This window comes from Chlorocebus sabaeus, chromosome 21 (genome assembly GCF_047675955.1).
Source record: "Chlorocebus sabaeus isolate Y175 chromosome 21, mChlSab1.0.hap1, whole genome shotgun sequence".
NCBI lineage: Eukaryota > Metazoa > Chordata > Mammalia > Primates > Cercopithecidae > Chlorocebus > Chlorocebus sabaeus.
In genome coordinates, this window is record NC_132924.1 from 60,771,655 (window position 1) to 60,790,704 (window position 19,050).

At 36.2% G+C, this 19,050-nt stretch overlaps 1 protein-coding gene across 6 annotated transcripts in view; it reads right to left on the minus strand.

The window, feature by feature from the left end:
• The window catches only part of AKAP9 (A-kinase anchoring protein 9), a 171,501-nt gene that overhangs the window by 21,207 nt on the left and 131,244 nt on the right, over nucleotides 1-19,050 (minus strand). For 5 of the 6 annotated variants that reach the window (XR_012090367.1, XM_073009135.1, XM_073009134.1 and 2 more), the window contains 9 exons: nucleotides 12,500-12,652; nucleotides 11,353-11,532; nucleotides 9,079-10,152; nucleotides 6,439-6,579; nucleotides 5,443-5,928; nucleotides 4,368-4,431; nucleotides 4,131-4,252; nucleotides 3,385-3,576; nucleotides 2,663-2,851 (listed from right to left, as the gene is read on the minus strand). Coding sequence is in view for 5 of the 6 variants with exons in the window: in XM_073009135.1 (XP_072865236.1) it covers nucleotides 2,663-2,851; nucleotides 3,385-3,576; nucleotides 4,131-4,252; nucleotides 4,368-4,431; nucleotides 5,443-5,928; nucleotides 6,439-6,579; nucleotides 9,079-10,152; nucleotides 11,353-11,532; nucleotides 12,500-12,652 (2,601 nt within the window). In the remaining variant the exon portion in view is untranslated. The remainder of the gene's footprint in view (nucleotides 1-2,662; nucleotides 2,852-3,384; nucleotides 3,577-4,130; nucleotides 4,253-4,367; nucleotides 4,432-5,442; nucleotides 5,929-6,438; nucleotides 6,580-9,078; nucleotides 10,153-11,352; nucleotides 11,533-12,499; nucleotides 12,653-19,050) is intronic. The other variant, XM_073009136.1, reaches the window with a different exon arrangement.

The following is a 19,050-nucleotide window of genomic DNA, read 5'->3' on the forward strand; positions in this document are numbered from 1 at the left end:
GTGATGTACACAGCCCATTCAAATTTTGTGAAATGTGCTTCACAGCAAAAAGAAAAAAAGTGATATTCCTAAGTCTTTCTTTGTCTTTCATGACTTTGAATTTTTGAAGACTACAGGCTATTTTGTTGTACGTTCCTCAATTTTAAAACACTTTTTATTTTGATTAATTTAAGCTAAAGTTCCCATGTATCTGTTAGCCAGCTTTTCCCAGTGATACCATCTTGCATTACCATAGTATATTATCAAAACCAGGAAAATGGTATTAGTACAATACTAAACTATACGGCTTATTCAGATTTCATTAGTGTTCACATGCAGTCATCAATTTTCCTTGTGTGTAATTCTACAAAATTTGATCACATGTACAGACAGGTTCGTGTAACCATCACTACCATCAGAATACCAACTGTTTTATCACCACAAAGAAACCCCTCTATAGTCATACTCTCTCCCTAACCCTAACCCCTGTCAACCACTGATCTTTATTACTATAATTTTGTCATTTTAAGAGCATTATATAGCATACAAGTGGTTGCAGGCATAAATAGTTTGTTTCTTTTTAATTGCTGAGTAATATTTCATTGTATGGATGTACCACAGTTTGTCCATCCATTCCTCTGTCAAAGGACATTTAGGATGTTTCCAGTTTTTGGCTATTGCCCTCCCATTTTACAATCCTACCAGCAATGTATGAGACAGTTTCTTTTCTTCCTCACCAGTACTTGGTGTCACTATTTTTTATTTTGATAGATGTAGTGTTCTCAATTTGTTTTGGTCTGATATTTCCCCAAGAGTGGACTATGAATATTCATTTGACAAAAATACTGTGAAAGTGGCACTGTGCCCTTCATATTAGGAACTGTATCATGTCTATTCCGTTACTGGTAATAGTCATTCTGATCACTTGGTTAAGGTGGTATCTGCAAGGTTTCTCCACTGCAAAGTTACTGGTTTTCCCTGGTAATTAAAGAATATTTTCTGGGGATTTACTTTGAGATTATGTAAATACAGTTTCTTATCAAACCTTTTCACAATAATTTTAGCACCCATTGCAAACTATTACTTGAATAGTGTTTAATAAAGAGTGATTTAATAATATAGTGTTTAATAAAGGGTAATTTCCTTTCATTGTTCCTTCTACATTTACTAGCTGTCATTCCATGGTAATACTATTTATTTATATATTTATATATTTATTTATTTATATCAGTATGGTCTCATGAGTTCTTATTTCACTCTTTGGCTTATAATTTGTTACTATCGTTTAGTATAATGTTTAAATTTTTCTAGAATTTGGCCAGTTGGAGCTCCTTCAAGCTGGCTTCTGTGACCTTTCGACATGTTCCCTTTATTCTTTGAACAATTCCTTACTTGCCAGCAAAACAAGATGTTCCAGGCTCACCTTGTACTTTCCCTGATCCACCCCTAAAATCACCAGTTCTGCAGGAAGTCCTAGTTCTTTTCAGTGGAGAATATATTAAAAAACAAGATCTAGGTGTTAAGTATTATAGTAGATTTTTAACTATTGATTTGATTCTGTTACTAGTAATAGGTCTTTGGAGGTTTTCTGTTTCTTAATGAAAGAGTTTTCATAAGTGATTTTTTTTTTTTTTTAGAAAATCTGTCCATTTCACCCAGGCATTTGTTTATTCTCATGAAATTATTCATAATATTCTATCATTTTTATATCTCAACTATATCTTCAGTTCACTCCTAACTTTAAAAATGTATGCTTTATCATTTTGCTTAACCAATTCTTCAGAAAAGTTCAAATGTCCAACTTTTAACATTTTATCTTATTGTAACAATGTATCTATTGATGTCTTTTTCTTCATTAAAGGGAATCCTCATTATTCTGATTCCATATTTGCAGATTTGCCTTCTCACTAAAATTTATTTGTAACTCCCAAATCCATTGTTGTGTTGCTTTCATGGTCTTTCACAGAAATGCATAGAGCGCCAGAAAATTTAAATGGTCCAATGTGGATGTCCCCAGCTAAAGTCAAATGCCCTTTTTACAGAGTATTTAGTGATGTTTCAAATTTTTGTGCTTTTTATTTGTGATTTCACTGTTTAGAATGGCCCCCAAAAGTAGTGCTGAAGTGCTTTATGGTGTTCCTAAGTACGAGAAGGCTGTGATGTGCCTTAAGGAGAAAATATATGTGTCAGACAAGTTTTTTTCAGGCATGAGTTATAGTGCTGTTGGTGGTGTTTAAGGTTAATCAATCAATAATATACAGTAAATAAGATGTCTTAAAATAGAATCACATATAGACAAAGTTATGTACTGATTGATGAAAATGTTGTGACCAAAGGCTTACAGGAACCTAACCTTGTATTTCCCTTAGAAGCAATGACTGTTCAATGTTCAGAGCAACTTTATAGAACATAACCAGTGCAAATAATGAGAATTTACTCTCTCAAATTAGTTTGGGATTATTTTGTTGCTCTTTTTCTAATTTCCTAGGTTAGAAAATCAGCTCATTAACTTTCAGTCTTTCTTACTTTCTAACATGTTAAAACAGTTACAATAATTTTTTAAAAAATATTCATAGTGGATCCTATTAAAATCTTAACCTTCATACTTAAATTAAGACTCTAAAATTAATAGTCATTTCCTTATTTCTATTAAAGTGTTGTTTAAAATGAAGTTTCATTATACCTGTTCTTGTATTCTCTGTTCCAAACAGTTTAGTAAGCCAACTGCATCTGTAGTACCTAGAGCTGTCAGCTCCGTCCGAAATGCCGCTAGTAAAACACTACGCTCTTCTAAGAAAACTTGTTGAAGGGCAAGCAGTAGTTCACCTCGCCAGTCTGAGAAGCTCTCATGAGATTGAGAACTATCATAAACCTAGCAAAGTACATATAACCAAAGTTAGTTTTCAAATAAGCATATTTTAAAAACATTCTAAAAATATTAATCTACAAAGAAAAATAATTAAAAGTCTAGGAGCATGTGTACTTTTTTTTTTCTTTTTGAGACAGAGTCTCACTCTGTTGCTCAGGCTGGAGTACAGTGGCACGATCTCGGCTCACTGCAACCTCCACCTCCCAGATTTAAGTGATTCTCCTGCCTCAGTCTCCCGAGTAGCTGGGATTACAGGCACCCACCACCACGTCTGGCTAATTTTTGTATTTTCAGTAGAGATGGGTTTCAACACGTTAGCCAAGCTGGTCTTGAACTCCTGACCTCAAGTGATCCGCCCACCTCGGCCTCCCAAAGTGCTGGGATTACAGGCGTGAGGCACTGTTCCTGGCAGAGTTTCAAGTGTGAAAATATATATAGTTATTCATGCAAAATATGTATAAAAGATAATTTATAATGTATTATTATTGTTCAAATAATACATAAAACGATTTAGATGTGTAGTATTCTTTGGGTACCTCAGCTTCTCTTTGCAGCTGCATTTTGGTAATTAAATCCTTTAGAGATGAGATTGTACTGAGGTAAGCTTTTCTCTCTTCTAGCCAAGATTCTGAAATCTGCTGAATAGAATGGTCCTCTCCATCATTATAGGGAGACTCAGTGAGAGAAAGAACCTGCATGCCTTCATTATGGACAGCTCTCAGTAATCCCTAGAAACCAAAACCCAAAAGCCAGAATTATGACAACTTCTTCACAGACTGAAAAATTAGACATACAAAGAGAAATAAATTTTAAGCAAGATAGCTTACAGAGAGAAAACTCCAGCTCAACATTACTGAATGCCTTCTTCCTGTGGAGAGGTAAGCCAACTCCAGCAGACGGCCTATGACTTTCCATAGCTCTCATCTCTAAGTTCCTTCTGTTTGGCTAATGTACTCTTCCTAGGGTTACTGATAAGCCACTGATTTGACCAAAATAAATACATGGGATATAACTTCTACTCTTTAAGGCTACTTTAAAAATTCTGGCAAACGAAAACATAAGGAATAAGAATTATTAAGAAAAAAGTCTTCATACATATCATCATTAAGTCTCTTACTTTATTATCTGTGAAATATGGAAATAAAATAGATCTCTCAGGTTCCTTCTAGCTATGCAATTCTCTCTTCAGAAACGATCCCACCACATAACTTCTAATGAAGTGCTATGTTCAACATAGAAACAATACTGGCTGAGTTAATAAAAGGTATCTATCTTTTAGTACCTTTATTTTCTTTGGAAAGGAATCTGTTGCACTTTCACTTTCTTCTCCTCGGCCTTCTGATGCTGTGTCAAATCTTTGACTGTGTGTAAGATAAATTCCCTGACCCCAGTCTGATCCAGAATCTAAAATAAAGAAAATCATTTGCTGTTTAAAAAAAAAAATCAACCCCCATGTCCCCAAAAAACCAATATTTCTTAAACAAATACTACAAACATTACAGATATTTATAAAACTTACCACTGGAGCATATTTCTCTAGTCTGGTAAGCATCAGAATGTGTTAACTCAGGAATTGCGGATCCCTAATTAGAGAAAACAAAAAAAATACATATATTTTTTGCTTTAATAAAAATAGAATACGCTGAATTATTTTGCTGGTTTCTCATGCTGTAATCAAATCTGTCACACCTTTCATAATAAATGAAACTATTTATGGTTTTTTAAAACAAGTCTGTTTCTTCATGAATATTACCATAAGAAGAGATATTTGTGAATTAAGGAATGATAACATGTTCCAAATCCATAAAGGAACATCATATATTATTTAACTCTACACAATGGAAAGATTTAAAAAATTTTAAAACTAAAACCTCTTTAAATTTAAAAAAGTTCAAAACTATTAAAATTGTGATAGTATCGTAAGGAAGAGACTGCCCTAAGTTTTCTCATTTTCTTTTAAAAGCACACAATGTTGGAACCAACCCAAATGCCCATCAGTGATAAACTAGATAAAGAAAATGTAGCACATATACACCATGGAATACTATGCAGCCATAAAAAAGGATGAGTTCATGTCATTTGCAGGGACATGGTTGAAGCTGGAAACCATCATTCTCAGCAGACTAACACAAGAACAGAAAACCAAACACCACATGTTCTCACTCATAAGTGGGAGTTAAACAATGAGAACACATGGACACAGGGAGGGGAACATCACACACCAGGGCCTGTCGGGGCATGGGGGCTAGGGGAGGGATAGCATTAGGAGAAATACTTAATGTAGACGACGGGTTGATGGGTGCAGCAAACCACCATGGCACGTGTATACCTATGTAACAAACCTGCACATCCTGCACGTGTATCTCAGAACTTAAAGTATAATAAAAGAAAAATAAATAAATAAAAATTTTAAAAAAGGAATACTGTACTAGGAGTTAAAAACTTGCCTTGATAATACACCTACTTAGAAAGATCAAGTGCCTTAATGAGTTGCATTTTGGTTTGTCATCTACAAAATGAATTAATTTAAATGATTTTTTTTTTTTCTAAAAAAGCACACAATGTTGAAGAACAATATTATAGAAACCAAATACCTCTTTACTTCTCAGACGCTGTATCACTGCCTTCAAGGTACCACATTCCTCTTTCAGTAACTGAACAGCAACATAGTGTTCCCTCTTTAAGGTTTCAGTTTCTGAAATATGTCTGGATTCCATGTCCAAAATTTCAGCAGCATGTAGTTCTTGCATCTTCTCAATTTTTTCAGTAAACTGACTGATTATTTCAGTAACTTCTTCTGAGGAACATTCACTCTGTAAATCAATTTGTATTCCTGCATTTTTAACAAGAATTTGTGGAGTCTGATTGCTGCTATTGACCTTCAGAGTCCCATCTGTCTGGGATGCAATGCTTTTACTCAGTTTTACAGGAAGTGGCTCGAACATGTAGGCCTTTTTGTTTTCTTGTACCGCAGTCTTATCTTCTTTTTCTAAAATGGACAATTTCTCTTTTGCCTCTGCGAGGTGATCCCTAACTTGGCTTAAGTCTTTTTGAAGAGATGCCATATTTGTTTCTTTTATCTAAAACGTAATGAATAGAACACAGTAGGGCATTCAGTTCAAATCTTTCCATATTAAATGCAGAATTTAAAGGGGGTGGGAGGAATGTAATTCATGATTATATGTTCATTTTCCTCAGAGTAGTAGGAAAAACATTTTAGAAACACTCATAGTTTACATATATATATTTGTATGTATGTATGGTCATAGATTACTATAAAAGTGAAATAATTTTATCAGCTTCTACTTTTGGTTCTCATGGGATACACAGTCCTCTTTAACAACTTTCTACTCCTTCATTAACAGAATGGAAATAAAAAGTATCCTCCTAACAAAGATTTCCAGGAAAACCAAGCAAGAAGATGTTGGTAAAGAAATTTACAACAATGAAAATTTTCATCAAATCCACAAAATACGTTTTATCTAGTTTTTAAGTTATGCAGCTTGATTTGCTACAGATGAGTATGTACTTTGAAATGCAATTAAGATAGGTAGAAATGAGTGAATTAGGAGGTATGTTACTTATCTTACCAAAAGCTCTCCTTGAAGTTTTTCAGTCTTTTCTTTATAACCGGTAAGTTCTGCTTTAGTAGCCACCGATTCAGCTCTAAGAGCCTCGAGTTCATTTAAAAATCCACTTTCCTCATTGCTATGAAATACCTCAATAGTTGTCTGAATGACAGCGGAAAACATAAGAAACACATACTTTTAAAAAAATACAGCTAAATTCAAGGCACTTATACATTCTAATAAAACTACCCAAGGAATGACTGCCTACAGATAAAAGGAGTTGCAACAAATCAATGCTCTTTCCAAAAACACAGAAGCTTTTTCAGAACCATCATCTTATATTCTTGAGATAATGATTTTCTTCTTGAGAAAAGAATGATTTTCTGGGAATAAAAGGCAAATAATGTCATTCATATACATCCGAAAAATTTATAAATTATTAGTGAAAATATTATTACCATTCAAAAAGTTCTTCATATTTATAGCACTTTCGTCAAAAGAAACCAAGTGTAACTAAGATATTTCTTAGAACTCATACATGGAAAGTATTAGTATTTTAGGCCAGGCATGATGGCTCATGCCTGTAATCCCAGCACTTTGAGAGGCTGAGACAGGTAGATCACTTGAGGTCAGGAGTTCGAGGCCAGTCTACTGGCCTTAACATGGCAAAACTGTCTCTACAAAAAATACAAAAATTAGCCAGGTATGGTAGTGCATGCCTGTAGTCCCAGCTGCTCAGGAGGGAGAGGTTGCAGTGAGTCAAACCATGCCACTACACTTCAGCCAGGGCAACAGAGTAAGACTCTGTCTCCAAAAAAAAAAGAAAGTTATATTACTATTTTAATTATTTATAACTTAGAGTAACTTAGTTCCAACGAAGGAGGAAAAAGCCAGGTAATTATTATTCTTTGCAAAATACATTATATAATTAAATAATTGTGATTTATCAGTTAATATCCTGGTGTTAAACTCTGTCTCAAAAAAAAAAAAAAAAAAGAGAAGACTGAAGTTCTGCTACTCAAAGTTATAAATTTATAAGGTGAGAATTTGGAGGGGAAAAAAGCTCTTATCCTATCTATCATAGAGAACTATGATTTCAGATCTTCACATAAGTAAACTTACAGAGGTCAACTATGCATTTTTACTTAAAACAGATGAAATCTATTATCAGGTATACAATTTGTAAAAGTTGGCAGGGCGTGGTGGCTAACACCTGTAATCCTAGCACTTTGGGAGGCTGAGGCAGGCGGATCAGTTGAGGCCAGGAATTTGAGACCAGCCTGGCTAACATGCAGAAACTTCGTCTCTACCAAAAAAAAAAAAAAAAAAAATACAAAAAAAATTTAGCCTGGTGTGGTGTGGCATGTCTGTAATCCCAGCCACCTGGGAGGCTGAGGCAGGAGAATCGTTGGAAACCCAGGAGGTGGAGGCTGCAGTGACCTGACGTCACACCATTGCACTCCAGCCTGGGCAACAGAGCAAGACTCTGTCTCAAGAAAAAAAAAAAAAAATTTGTAAAATATGTCACCCACACATTAATTCAGTAGATGTTATTAAATAATAGATTTTTCCTGTAAAGTCTGCATTCTTTGTCAATCCTAATATATTTTCATACTTATTATTACTTAAAAGGAATGATAACATAACATGCATATTAGAAGGAAATTAAGAAAAAAATCCCCACAAGTCCTAGAGGACATTTGCTAAATAGTTAATGTTTCTTAGTTTCTTCTGACTGCTCCATTTAATGATGATGTTCATGAAATAAACATCACATTTGAAGACTACAAAATACAGTCTGTATCCACTATTTTAGTGATAATAATATGACTACACAATGTTAAGCTAAATTTGGCCTGAGGCTGTCTCTGTATCTTGAGTTCCTATGTAAGGAATTGCAACCTAACTTAGGAGTACGTAAACCTCACTTAGGAGTACGTAAATGGAAAACATTATCTTAGGAGTATAATAAACAGCTACTCTTAGCGAATGACAAGCAGTCAACTGAGCAGACCGGGTCCAAATAAGGCAAACACCTAGCTGTAACTGTACTTTATTTGGTAGTTCTGTCTATAAATATTCACTGGCCACTGTTGCACAAAAGAGATTCGTGAAACTCCTCTGGTTCTGAGTGCTACCCAATTCATGAATCCTTTTTTGTTCAAATAAACTCTCGTAAATTTAGTTTGTCTAGTTTTTCTTTTCTTTTCTTTTTTTTTTTTTTTGAGATGGAGTCTCGCTGTCACCCAGGCTGGAGTGCAGTGGCGCGATCTTGGCTCACTGCAAGCTCTGCCTCCTGGGTTCACGCCATTCTCCTGCCTCAGCATCCCGAGTAACTGTGACTACAGGTGCCCATCACGACGCCCGGCTAATTTTTTGTATTTTTAGTAGAGATGGGGTTTCACCATGTTAGCCAGGATGGTCTCGATCTCCTGACCTGGTGATCCACCCACCTCTGCCTCCCAAAGTGCTGGGATTACAGGCGTGAGCCACCGCACCCAGCCTAGTTTTTCTTTTAACAACAGCGTATTTTTTATAAGTGGTATATTTTTATAAAAATCCTTTTGTATAAATTGCTAGATGTAAACAGAACACCATATTTAGTAAATTAGCAATTAACTTAGGAGTACTTAAGTGAAAATAATCAAATGCAAAACTAACCTTGAGAACTTCAAAATCTTGAGGGCTTCTTTTCCTTTCTTTCCCTCCCTGTTTTTTCTCATTGCCCTCCAATAGCTTCTGTAGTTCTAGCAGCTTCTTTTCTTTTTCTAAAACATTTTTTTCTGCAATTTCTACTTGTTCTTTTCCTAAAATCAAACTAGTATGCATTTCAACAAGCTGGCTTTCTAATTCTGATATTCTCAAGGTTAATGCTGATATATTTGACCCTGACTCATCTTCTCTTAGTTGATTTAAATTCTGAATATGTGTTCTTTCAGGTTCTGATGAAATTGTTTGATTATCTTGACAGAACTTTGCATATTCCTGAACTGCCTCAAGTTGGATTTGACTCACAAGAGCAGCAGCCACTTTTTCTTCAAGTATTTTCTGTAGATTTAGAATCTTCTTTTGAAGCATTTCTATTTCAGACTGGCCTTGTTCTTGCATGTCTTTTATTTGTTTATAACACTGGGTAAGTTCTAAGTCCTTTGCACTAACAGTGCTCTCAAGTTGTAGCAGCCTTGTTTCCAAATTAATTATGGAACCTTTGCCATTTTCTTCAAATGATTTGAGGTATGTCTGATTTTCTAAGGATTTAAGAGCATCCTCTGTAAGGACTTCTTCCAGTTCAGGTTTGTCTTTGCTCAGATCATCTATGGCCATGTTAACACTTTTCCCTGGTATACTTTGAATCTTTTCCATACTTTCACGTTCTCTCTTTAAGCTGAATAATTCCTGTGTTAGCTGATTCATTTTAAAATTGGTTTCTTTAAGTATCTTTTTTGTGAAGGTCATTTCTTCATTAGTGGTTTCTACTTGCTGTTCCAAGGCCAGCTTTTCAGCTATAACCATATCCAATTGATGTTTTAAACTGTCTGCTTCTTCTGGGAGGGAATGAGCATCCACTAGCGTCTTCTGTCCAATATTTGCCAATTCCTGTTGAAGTTTTTCAATCACTTCATTGAGCTGCTCTATTTCTTCTTCTCTATTTCTCTTCACACATTCTTGATCACTCATCAAACATTCTATTTGGGTTTCAAGATCCCTTATCAGTTCATTTTTTTCTTCAATAACCTATTAATGAAAAAGGTAACATACATAATATATATGTATTTATATTTTGAAAATTTTACTTTATTTTAGGGCAGTACCTCAAAGAGATGATCACACACAAAAATAATATACTACTTCTCAGACATACTACCTTAATTTCATTATAGACCAATATCTCCCCCATCATATCAAACAAGGCCCAGAAAGTTCTGTTAAGTATAAAGTAATATAAGCTTTTAGTTGCTGATTCCCTATTAGGAAAATAGTCAATATCAATACTTCTTAATGGAAAAGGATGAAGGAAGGAAATAAAGTCTACAACCGATGGGACCAAAGGTAATTACCTTACTTAACTCATATTAAATATTAGAATTTATAATAGATTTGGTTAGAATAATATGATAAAATCTAAGTCACAGAGCCTTTCTGAAAAACATTAAAATCCTATGACAATATTAGGAGGGGAGAAAAATACATATAAATTATTAAGCTAATGTGTCTTTGCTTTTTTTTTTTTTTTTTTCTTTTTGAGACAGGGTCTCACTCTGTCACTCAGGCTGGAGTGCAGTGGCATGATCATGGCTCACGGCAGCTGGGACTACAGGTGGTATGCCACCATGTCCAGTTAGTTTTCATATTTTTTGTAGAGACAAAGTTTTACCATGTTGCCCAGGCTGGTCTTGAACTCCTGGGCCCAAGCAATCCGCCCACCTAGGCTTCCTAAAGTATAAAGATTACAGGTGTGAGCCACTGTGCCTGGCCACCAATGTATCTTAATAAATTAAAATTAATGAATTAAAAGAGAAGTGGGCCAGGTGTGGTGGCTCATGCCTGTAATCCCAGCACTTTGGGAGGCTGAGGTGGGTGGATCACCTGACATCAGGAGTTAGAGATCAGCCTGGTCAACATGGTGAAACCCCATCTCTATTAAAAATACAAAAATTAGCCAGGTGGGGTGGTGGGTGCCTGTAATCCCAGCTACTCGGGAGGCTGAGGCAGGAGAACCGCTTGAACCTAGGAGGCGGAGGTTGTAGTGAGTCGAGGTTGTGCCATTGGACTTCAGCCTGGGCGACAGAGTGAGACTCCGTCTCAAAATAAATGAAATAAAATAAAATAAAATTGGTTTGTTTTTTAAATTCAATGGGAAGCAACATTATAACCATTTAGCCCTTTAAAACTCTGGCTCATATTAATTTCATAATCAATTTTAAATGAGTATACCTTGTTATCTGTCGTAATTTTAAGTTGCTGCTGGAGTTTCATAATTTGTTCATTTAATTGGTCAATTTCTACCTCTTTTTCCTGTATTATTTGGGCAAATTTCCCAAATAGTACATGTTGGTCTTGAGTAGACACAGCATCAGATTCCTTTATGGCAAGTCCCAGTTTCTCCATGTCATCCTAGGAACAAAAATAATTATCACAGTTGGAATAATCATTACACATCATTTTCAGAACATAATTACAAAAGAAAACAGAGCCTATAACGTACAAATGAATACAATCAGAGATACCATATGGTTATTGTAAATCAATAATTCTTAAACTGTTTTGATAAATGATCCCAAAATTTTCACTTATGATGAATTCAAATGTTCAGGTTGGGCTGAAAATAAGTTCTATGCAAATGTGTCTGCCTGTTAATGTCCATCTGTTGAGTATTATTTAACAGCTGCTGGCCGGGCGCGGTGGCTCAAGCCTGTAATCCCAGCACTTTGGGAGGCCAAGACAGGCGGATCACGAGGTCAGGAGATCGAGACCATCCTGGCTAACACGGTGAAACCCCATCTCTACTAAGAAATACAAAAAACTAGCCGGGCGAGGTGGCGGGCGCCTGTAGTCCCAGCTACTCGGGAGGCTGAGGCCGGAGAATGGCGTGAACCCAGGAGGCGGAGCTTGCAGTGAGCCGAGATCCGGCCACTGCACTCCAGCTTGGGCTACAGAGCGAGACTCCGTCTCAAAAAAAAAAAAAAAAAAAAAAAAAAACAGCTGGATTTACCGAATGCTTAATAAAGCAATATAGGGACCAGGTGTGGTGGCTCACGCCTGTAATCCCAGCACTTCGGGAGGCCAAGGCAGGCAGATTATGAGGTCAGGAGATCAAGAGTGTCCTGGCTAACACGGAGAAACCCCATCTCTACTGAAAATACAAAAATTAGCCGGGCATGGTGGCACACGCCTGTAGTTACTCGGGAGGCTGAGGCAGGAGAATCGCTTGAACCTGGGAGCACTCCAGCCTGGGTAACAGAGTGAGACTCAGTCTCAAAAAAAAAAAAAAATAAAATAAAATAAAAAATAATAATAATAAAGCAATATAGGACTGAAACTATGACTTATTTAGAGATAAAAGTTTTTCTAAACTAATTACCTTAAATAATTTGTTTTCTTGTTCAAGTTCTTGTAGGCGGGTAGTAGATTCCTTTTTCTGTATTTCTAATTGCATATGTAATTGTTGAACTTCTTCATTCTTATTTTCCAGTTCTTCTCTAAACTGTTCTAATTGCTCTTCTAAGTTTGTAATCTTTAATATCAAAATTATCAAAAGAGAAAAGATGTTTATACAAATGTTTATTTATCAAGATAAAATGAAGAGTGTTATATTTGCTTTACAAAGTATGCATGCTTAAAACATGAGTCATAAGAATAAAAGAATGTGGTTTTTCTAAGCCAGGTATAACCTGTGTTACCTGTGTGGTTCCTAGACATGCTCAAACTGGCCACCCTTAAACTATCCTATGTAAAGCAGAGAGGAAACCTTCTGAGAAAGGATAAAAGGAGCCATTTCCTACGTAAGTATCTTCTCCTGAAGCAGAAAGGAGTCATAGGAGGAAGGGAAAGAATCCACATATTAAATCTTAGTTTATGTTACATTTATTTGCTATCAAAAGGCCTAGAAAAGCTGTAGAATTGTTTTGTTAGCCACCGTATAAGACTAACTGAATTTAGTCCAAAAATATCTAATTAACTCACTAAAAGGCCTGGCTGCCAAGTGGCTTGTTAAGCAGAAGGAAGCCAAGATAGAAACTAAGACCAAGAGATCCTTAGGTCTGATTTACAAAAACCTTAGTGAAAATGAATTACATAATTCAGGAGAAAATTAGATAGCTCCTATAGGTAGGACAACAGAAATTTAATCATTTTGAGGATGGATTATCAATAATGGTAAAGCAACTGCTTTTTGATGGTTAGAGACTGAAATGAATGATGAATATTAAGAATCAGTTATTTGTGGGGGAAAGAGAGAGATCAGACTGTTACTGTGTCTATGTAGAAAGAAGACATAAGAAACTCCATTTTGTTCTGTACTAAGAAAAATTCTTCTGCCTTGAGATGCTGTTAATCTGTAACGCTAGCCCCAACCCTGTGCTTGCAGAAGCATGTGCTGTGTTGACTCAAGGTTTAATGGATTTAGGGCTGTGCAGGATGTGCTTTGTTAAAAATGTGTTTGCAGGCAGTATGCTTGGTAAAACTCATCGCTATTCTCCAGTCTCGAGTACCCAGGGACACAATGCACTGCGGAAAGCTGCAGGGACCTCTGCCCAAGAAAGCCTGGGTATTGTCCAAGGTTTCTCCCCACTGAGACAGCCTGAGATATGGCCTTGTGGGAAGGGAAAGACCTGATGGTTCCCCAGCCCGACACCCATGAAGGGTCTGTGCTGAAGAGGATTAGTGAAAGAGGAAGGCCTCTTTGCAGTTGAGATAAGAGGAAGGCATCTGTCTCCTGCTTGTCCCTGGGAATGGAATGTCTTGGTATAAAATCCAATCATACATGCTATTTACTGAGATAGGAGAAAACCGCCTTATGGCGGGACGTGAGACATGCTGGCGGCAATACTGCTCTTTACTGCACTGAGACGTTTGTGTAAAGTCAAACATAAATCTGGCCTACATGCACATCAAGGCACAGCACCTTTCCTTAAACTTATTTATGACACAGAGACCTTTGCTCACACGTTTTCCTGCTGACCATCTCCCCACCATTACCCTATAGTCCTGCCACATCCCTCTCATCGAGATAGTAGAGACAGTGATCAATAAATACTAAGGGAACTCAGAGACCAGTGCCGGCGTGGGTCCTCTGTATGCTGAGCGCTGGTCCCCTGGGCCCATTGTTGTTTCTCTATACTTTGTCTCTGTGTCTTATTTCTTTTCTCAGTCTCTCGTCCCACCTGATGAGAAATACCCACAGGTGTGGAGGGGCTGGCCCCCTTCAGTTATTTTTATGTTTAAAAATTGGTTTTGATTGAGGACAGTAATATTCATTTAGCTCACTGGTTTGTTGCTACTTAATACAAAGTGAATGAATGATTTCCAAATGTGTATTTACCTCATGATCAAAACTGCTGATCAAAAAGCAAACTAAGATGCAGGAGCATCTCTGTTATCTAAGGCAACAGAGCCTGTCCTCAGCAGCACTTAGTGACAAGTGGCTCAGAAAGCAGCCTATAAATCATTTACTGCCTTAGAAACTGAAAGAGGGCATCGCTGATTACACACTAACAAATCACATACTGAGAACCATATCTGAACACTGACAAATCCTTAAAAACCAGTTAGCTTAGTATTTCCTAAACAGTATCAATACTAATCAATTACTAGTAGTAATAGCCATCACTTGTAAAGAGTTTACTGCTAAGCACTGTACAAAGTGCTTTATATGTATTATTTCTTAAAACCCTGTAACAACCTTATGAGATCTGTTCTGAGTATCCCCATTTTAGAGATGAGGATGGACGTCACAGAGAGGAGTAATTTGCTTTGAGGCCACATGGTAAGTATGTGGAGAAGCCAGCTTTTGAACCTGGGAATTTATCTCTGAATCTTCCACTCTAAACTATCACTTACCCTGCTTCTAATAACTAATGTCTAAGACTTACACTTAAACATTTTTCTGTAACACTGGTTATTAAACTCAGTAGACACTGAAATACATTTAATGACTGAACATAAATAATTATCAGGTTGTTGGAAACTGTAATGATTATATCTTCTTCAAAGTGATCTCACATAGTACTTACAACTATTCCTACATTTCTATAACTACTCTGATGACAAGGTATTATTTTAAAATCAACACATAAATAGTTATTTAAGTTCAAATTGCTGCCCTACCTCATATGAAATTTCCTTTTTTTATACAACAGTTTATGACCAAACTGTTAACTTTGTGACATGAAGCCTTGCTATTCAAAGTGTGGTCTCAAGAGCAGTAGAGTTGGCATCATGTGGGAGCATGTTGGGTGTGCCATGTCACACCCCAGACTTGTGTTTTATTTTATTTTTTTAACTTTTGACTCATTTTATTGTTTTACAGTAATCAGATAGGAAATGAACTCTATTATATATTCCTTTTTAATCTTTTTAAAAAAATTATACTTTAAGTTCTGGGATACATGTGCAGAATGCACAGGTTTATTACATAGGTATACATGTGCCATCGTGGTTTCCTGCACCCATCAATCTGTCATCTACATTAGGTATTTCTCCTAATGCTATCCCCTCCTTAGCCCCTCACCACCTGAAAGGCCCCAGTGTCTGATGTTCCTCTCTCTCTGTCCATGTGTTCTCATTGTTCAGCTCCCACTTATGAGTGAGAACATGTGGTGTTTGGTTTTCTGTTCTCATGTTAGTTTGCTGGGAATGATGGTTTCCAGCTTCATCCATGTCCCTGCAAAGGACATGAACCCATCCTTTTTTATGGCTGCATAGTATTCCATGGTGTATATGTGCCACACTTTCTTTATCCAGTCTATCATTGATGGGCATTTGAGTTGGTTCCAAGTCTTTGCTATCGTGAACAGTGCTGCAGTAAACATATGTGTGCATGTGTCTTTATAGTAGAATGATTTATAATCCTTTGGGTATATACCCAGTAATGGGATTGCTGGGTCAAAAGGTATTTCTGGTTCTAGATCCTTGAGGAATTGCCACACTGTCTTCTACAATGGTTGAACTAATTTACACTCCCACCAACAGTGTAAAGGCGTTCCTATTTCTCCACATCCTCTCCAGCATCTGTTGTTTCCTCTTTAATGATCACCATTCTAACTGGCATGAGATGGTATCTCATTGTGGTTTTGATTTGCATTTCTTTAATGACCAGTGATGATGAACTTTTCTTCATATGTTTGTCGGTCACACAAACGTCTTCTTTTGAGAAGTATCTGTTCATATCCTTTGTCCACTTTTTGATGGGGTTTTTTTTTTCTTGTAAATTTGTTTAAGTTCTTTATAGATTCTGGATATTAGCCCTTTGTCAGACGGATAGACTGCAAAAATTCTCTCCCATTCGGTAGGTTGCCTGTTCATTCTGATGATAGTTTCTTTTGCTGTGCAGAAGCTCTTTCATTTAATTAGATCCCATTTGTCAATTTTGGCTTTTGTTGTCATTGCTTTGGTTTTTAAGTCATGAAGTCTTTGCCCATGCCTATGTCCTGAATGGTATTGTCTAGGTTTTCTTCTAGGGTTTTTATGGTTTTAGGTCTTAGTCTTTAATCCGCCTGGAGTTAATTTTTGTATAAGACTTGTGTTTTAACAAGATCCCTGGGTGATTCGCATGTGCATTGAAGTTTGAAATGCACTGGTCTAAAGCACTAACTTTCCTATTCTAAGTAGCTGAAGTTCAGGCATCATATCAGAGACTTCAAGTCCCCCAAATGACACTATGGGACATTCTTTCCTCTTGTTCAGTCAGCCTCTAGTTTAGCACCAGGAGGCTCTCTTATTATTGAGCCTACAACCACCCACAACCAGAAGAACATTAAGATTTAAAAACAGAGGCTGGTAAATATTTGTTTTAATCTTGTTTAATTTATCTAATAATTGAAATTGATATTTGGATTAATTTGCATCTATTTTTGTTTTCTTTTTTTTTTTTGAGACGGAGTCTTGCTCTGTCACCCAGGCTGGAGTGCAGTGACAGGATCTTGGCTCACTGCAAGCTCTACCTCCCGGGTTCACACCATTCTCCTGCTTTGGCCTCCCGAGTAGCTGGGACTATAGGCGCCCACCACCACGCCTGGCTTTGTTTGTTTGTTCGTTTGTATTTTTAGTAGAGATGGGCTTTCACTGTGTTAGCCAGGATGGTCTCGATCTCCTGACCTAGTGATCTGCCTGCCTCAGCCTCGCAAAGTGCTGGGATTACAGACGTGAGCCACCGCGCCTGGCCTGTTTTCTTTTTTAAAAAGTATTTTTATCTCTTTCAAATGTACATATGTCTCCTTAATTACACAGTAGATTCCTTGATGTCCAGTGCTGGTTTTACAATTGGATACTGGTGCTACAGGTATTAAGCAGTCTTTAATACTTCTCACCAACAAGACAAAACAGGCCCCAATGCTTTGGCAGTATAGTATCACAAGGGCTTCAGACTCACAGAAATCTGAGAGGAACTCCTTTTCAACCACTTAAGGTGTGACCATGATCAAGTTATTTAACCTCTCTTAAGGCTCAGTTTACACATCTGTAAAATGGAGATAACAGAGCCTGTCCTGGGGAAGAGTGTAAGTATTAATGGTAAAAGGGCATTTAAAATACTTAGTACTGTCTAATTACAGAGGCCAACAAAATTAACTATTATTATGTATTATTGCAAACTGTAAGCTAGATCTCATTACCTCTACAGAGAGCTAAAACCTATTGAATGTATCTTTTTCTAAAATCCTTCTAATCCTTTCCCCATTTACTACCTCCTCCTATAATTCTAAAACTCCTTTCTTTTGCAGTTTTCTTCTCTTTTTATTCATCCTGCATTTCTAAATTTCTAATAAACTTAAAAAGTGTTTTATACAAATTTAGGCTCTGAGAGTAAAGTATCTCAAATACCATGATACATAGGGACATCTTATTTTTATACTCCATCAGATATCTAAAAGCATTTGCCTAGTTTCTGGGGAAAAAATGCTTAAGAGGTTATTTTCAATAAAAGACATTTTAACTCTATATTCCTGTCTCTCAGTCTCCAGTTACCGGCAGGTGAATGGGTTTTGATAAAGTACTTGTTACTGTTATTAGGGTCAGCTGTCAGTTTAACCACTTACTCATTGACTGCTTCTCTCCTTATCTGTAAAAAACATTAGTCAGTTGACAGATGCCCTCTAAAGTTTCTAATAGTTTTGAACAACTCTGATTCTGAGTAAAAGGTAGACAGTTATTAGATACTTAATTCAAGATAGCAGTGCTATATTATATTCAAAAGATAATAAAAATACAAAATCAGTAAGGTTAATCAACTATCCACAGTCAACTATCATTGCTTTGGGTACAGTTTAGAAGGTCTGTCTTTTTAGGTGACATATAATTACTTTACTCAGTTTAAGGGAAATCTTTAAATGTTAACTCTTTGAAACACAGAAATAGATACATATAAACAAAAGTGCTCCCCACCTCCCACAAAAAAATCAAAAATCAAAATAAATAAGAGCCTCTCAGATAAACATTACTCAGTATTATGTGATAGTGAGAAAATAATCCTTCCTATGGAAATGATTTCAACTATAGTCACTTACATAGATGCCTTTTTTCTCCTCTAATCTACAAGTTTTTCTGAGCTACAGTTTTAGCTGATACCGAAATCATTCTTATATTTTTCAAAGCAGCTTAACTTCATAACTATTTGTTAAAATACAGTAAGTGTCCTGAGAATATTAGAGACAAAAATGTAATTTAAAAAATTTAAAACATTTCAAATGATAAGATATAGCTAGACAACGTAGAGTAGGATATGTTTTTAAAAAACTATTTGTAGACAAAGGCTTAAATAAGTTATACATTAGGAAGCTGAAGTTACCACTGTTCTGAAAGTAAAGTTTTAGTTTTTTGGAAGAAGGGGCAGAGAAACAAAGGAGAATTTTATATAATTGTTTTACTATTAAAGCAATTTACTATTACCAAGAACATATTCTGTATATTGTAAAATAG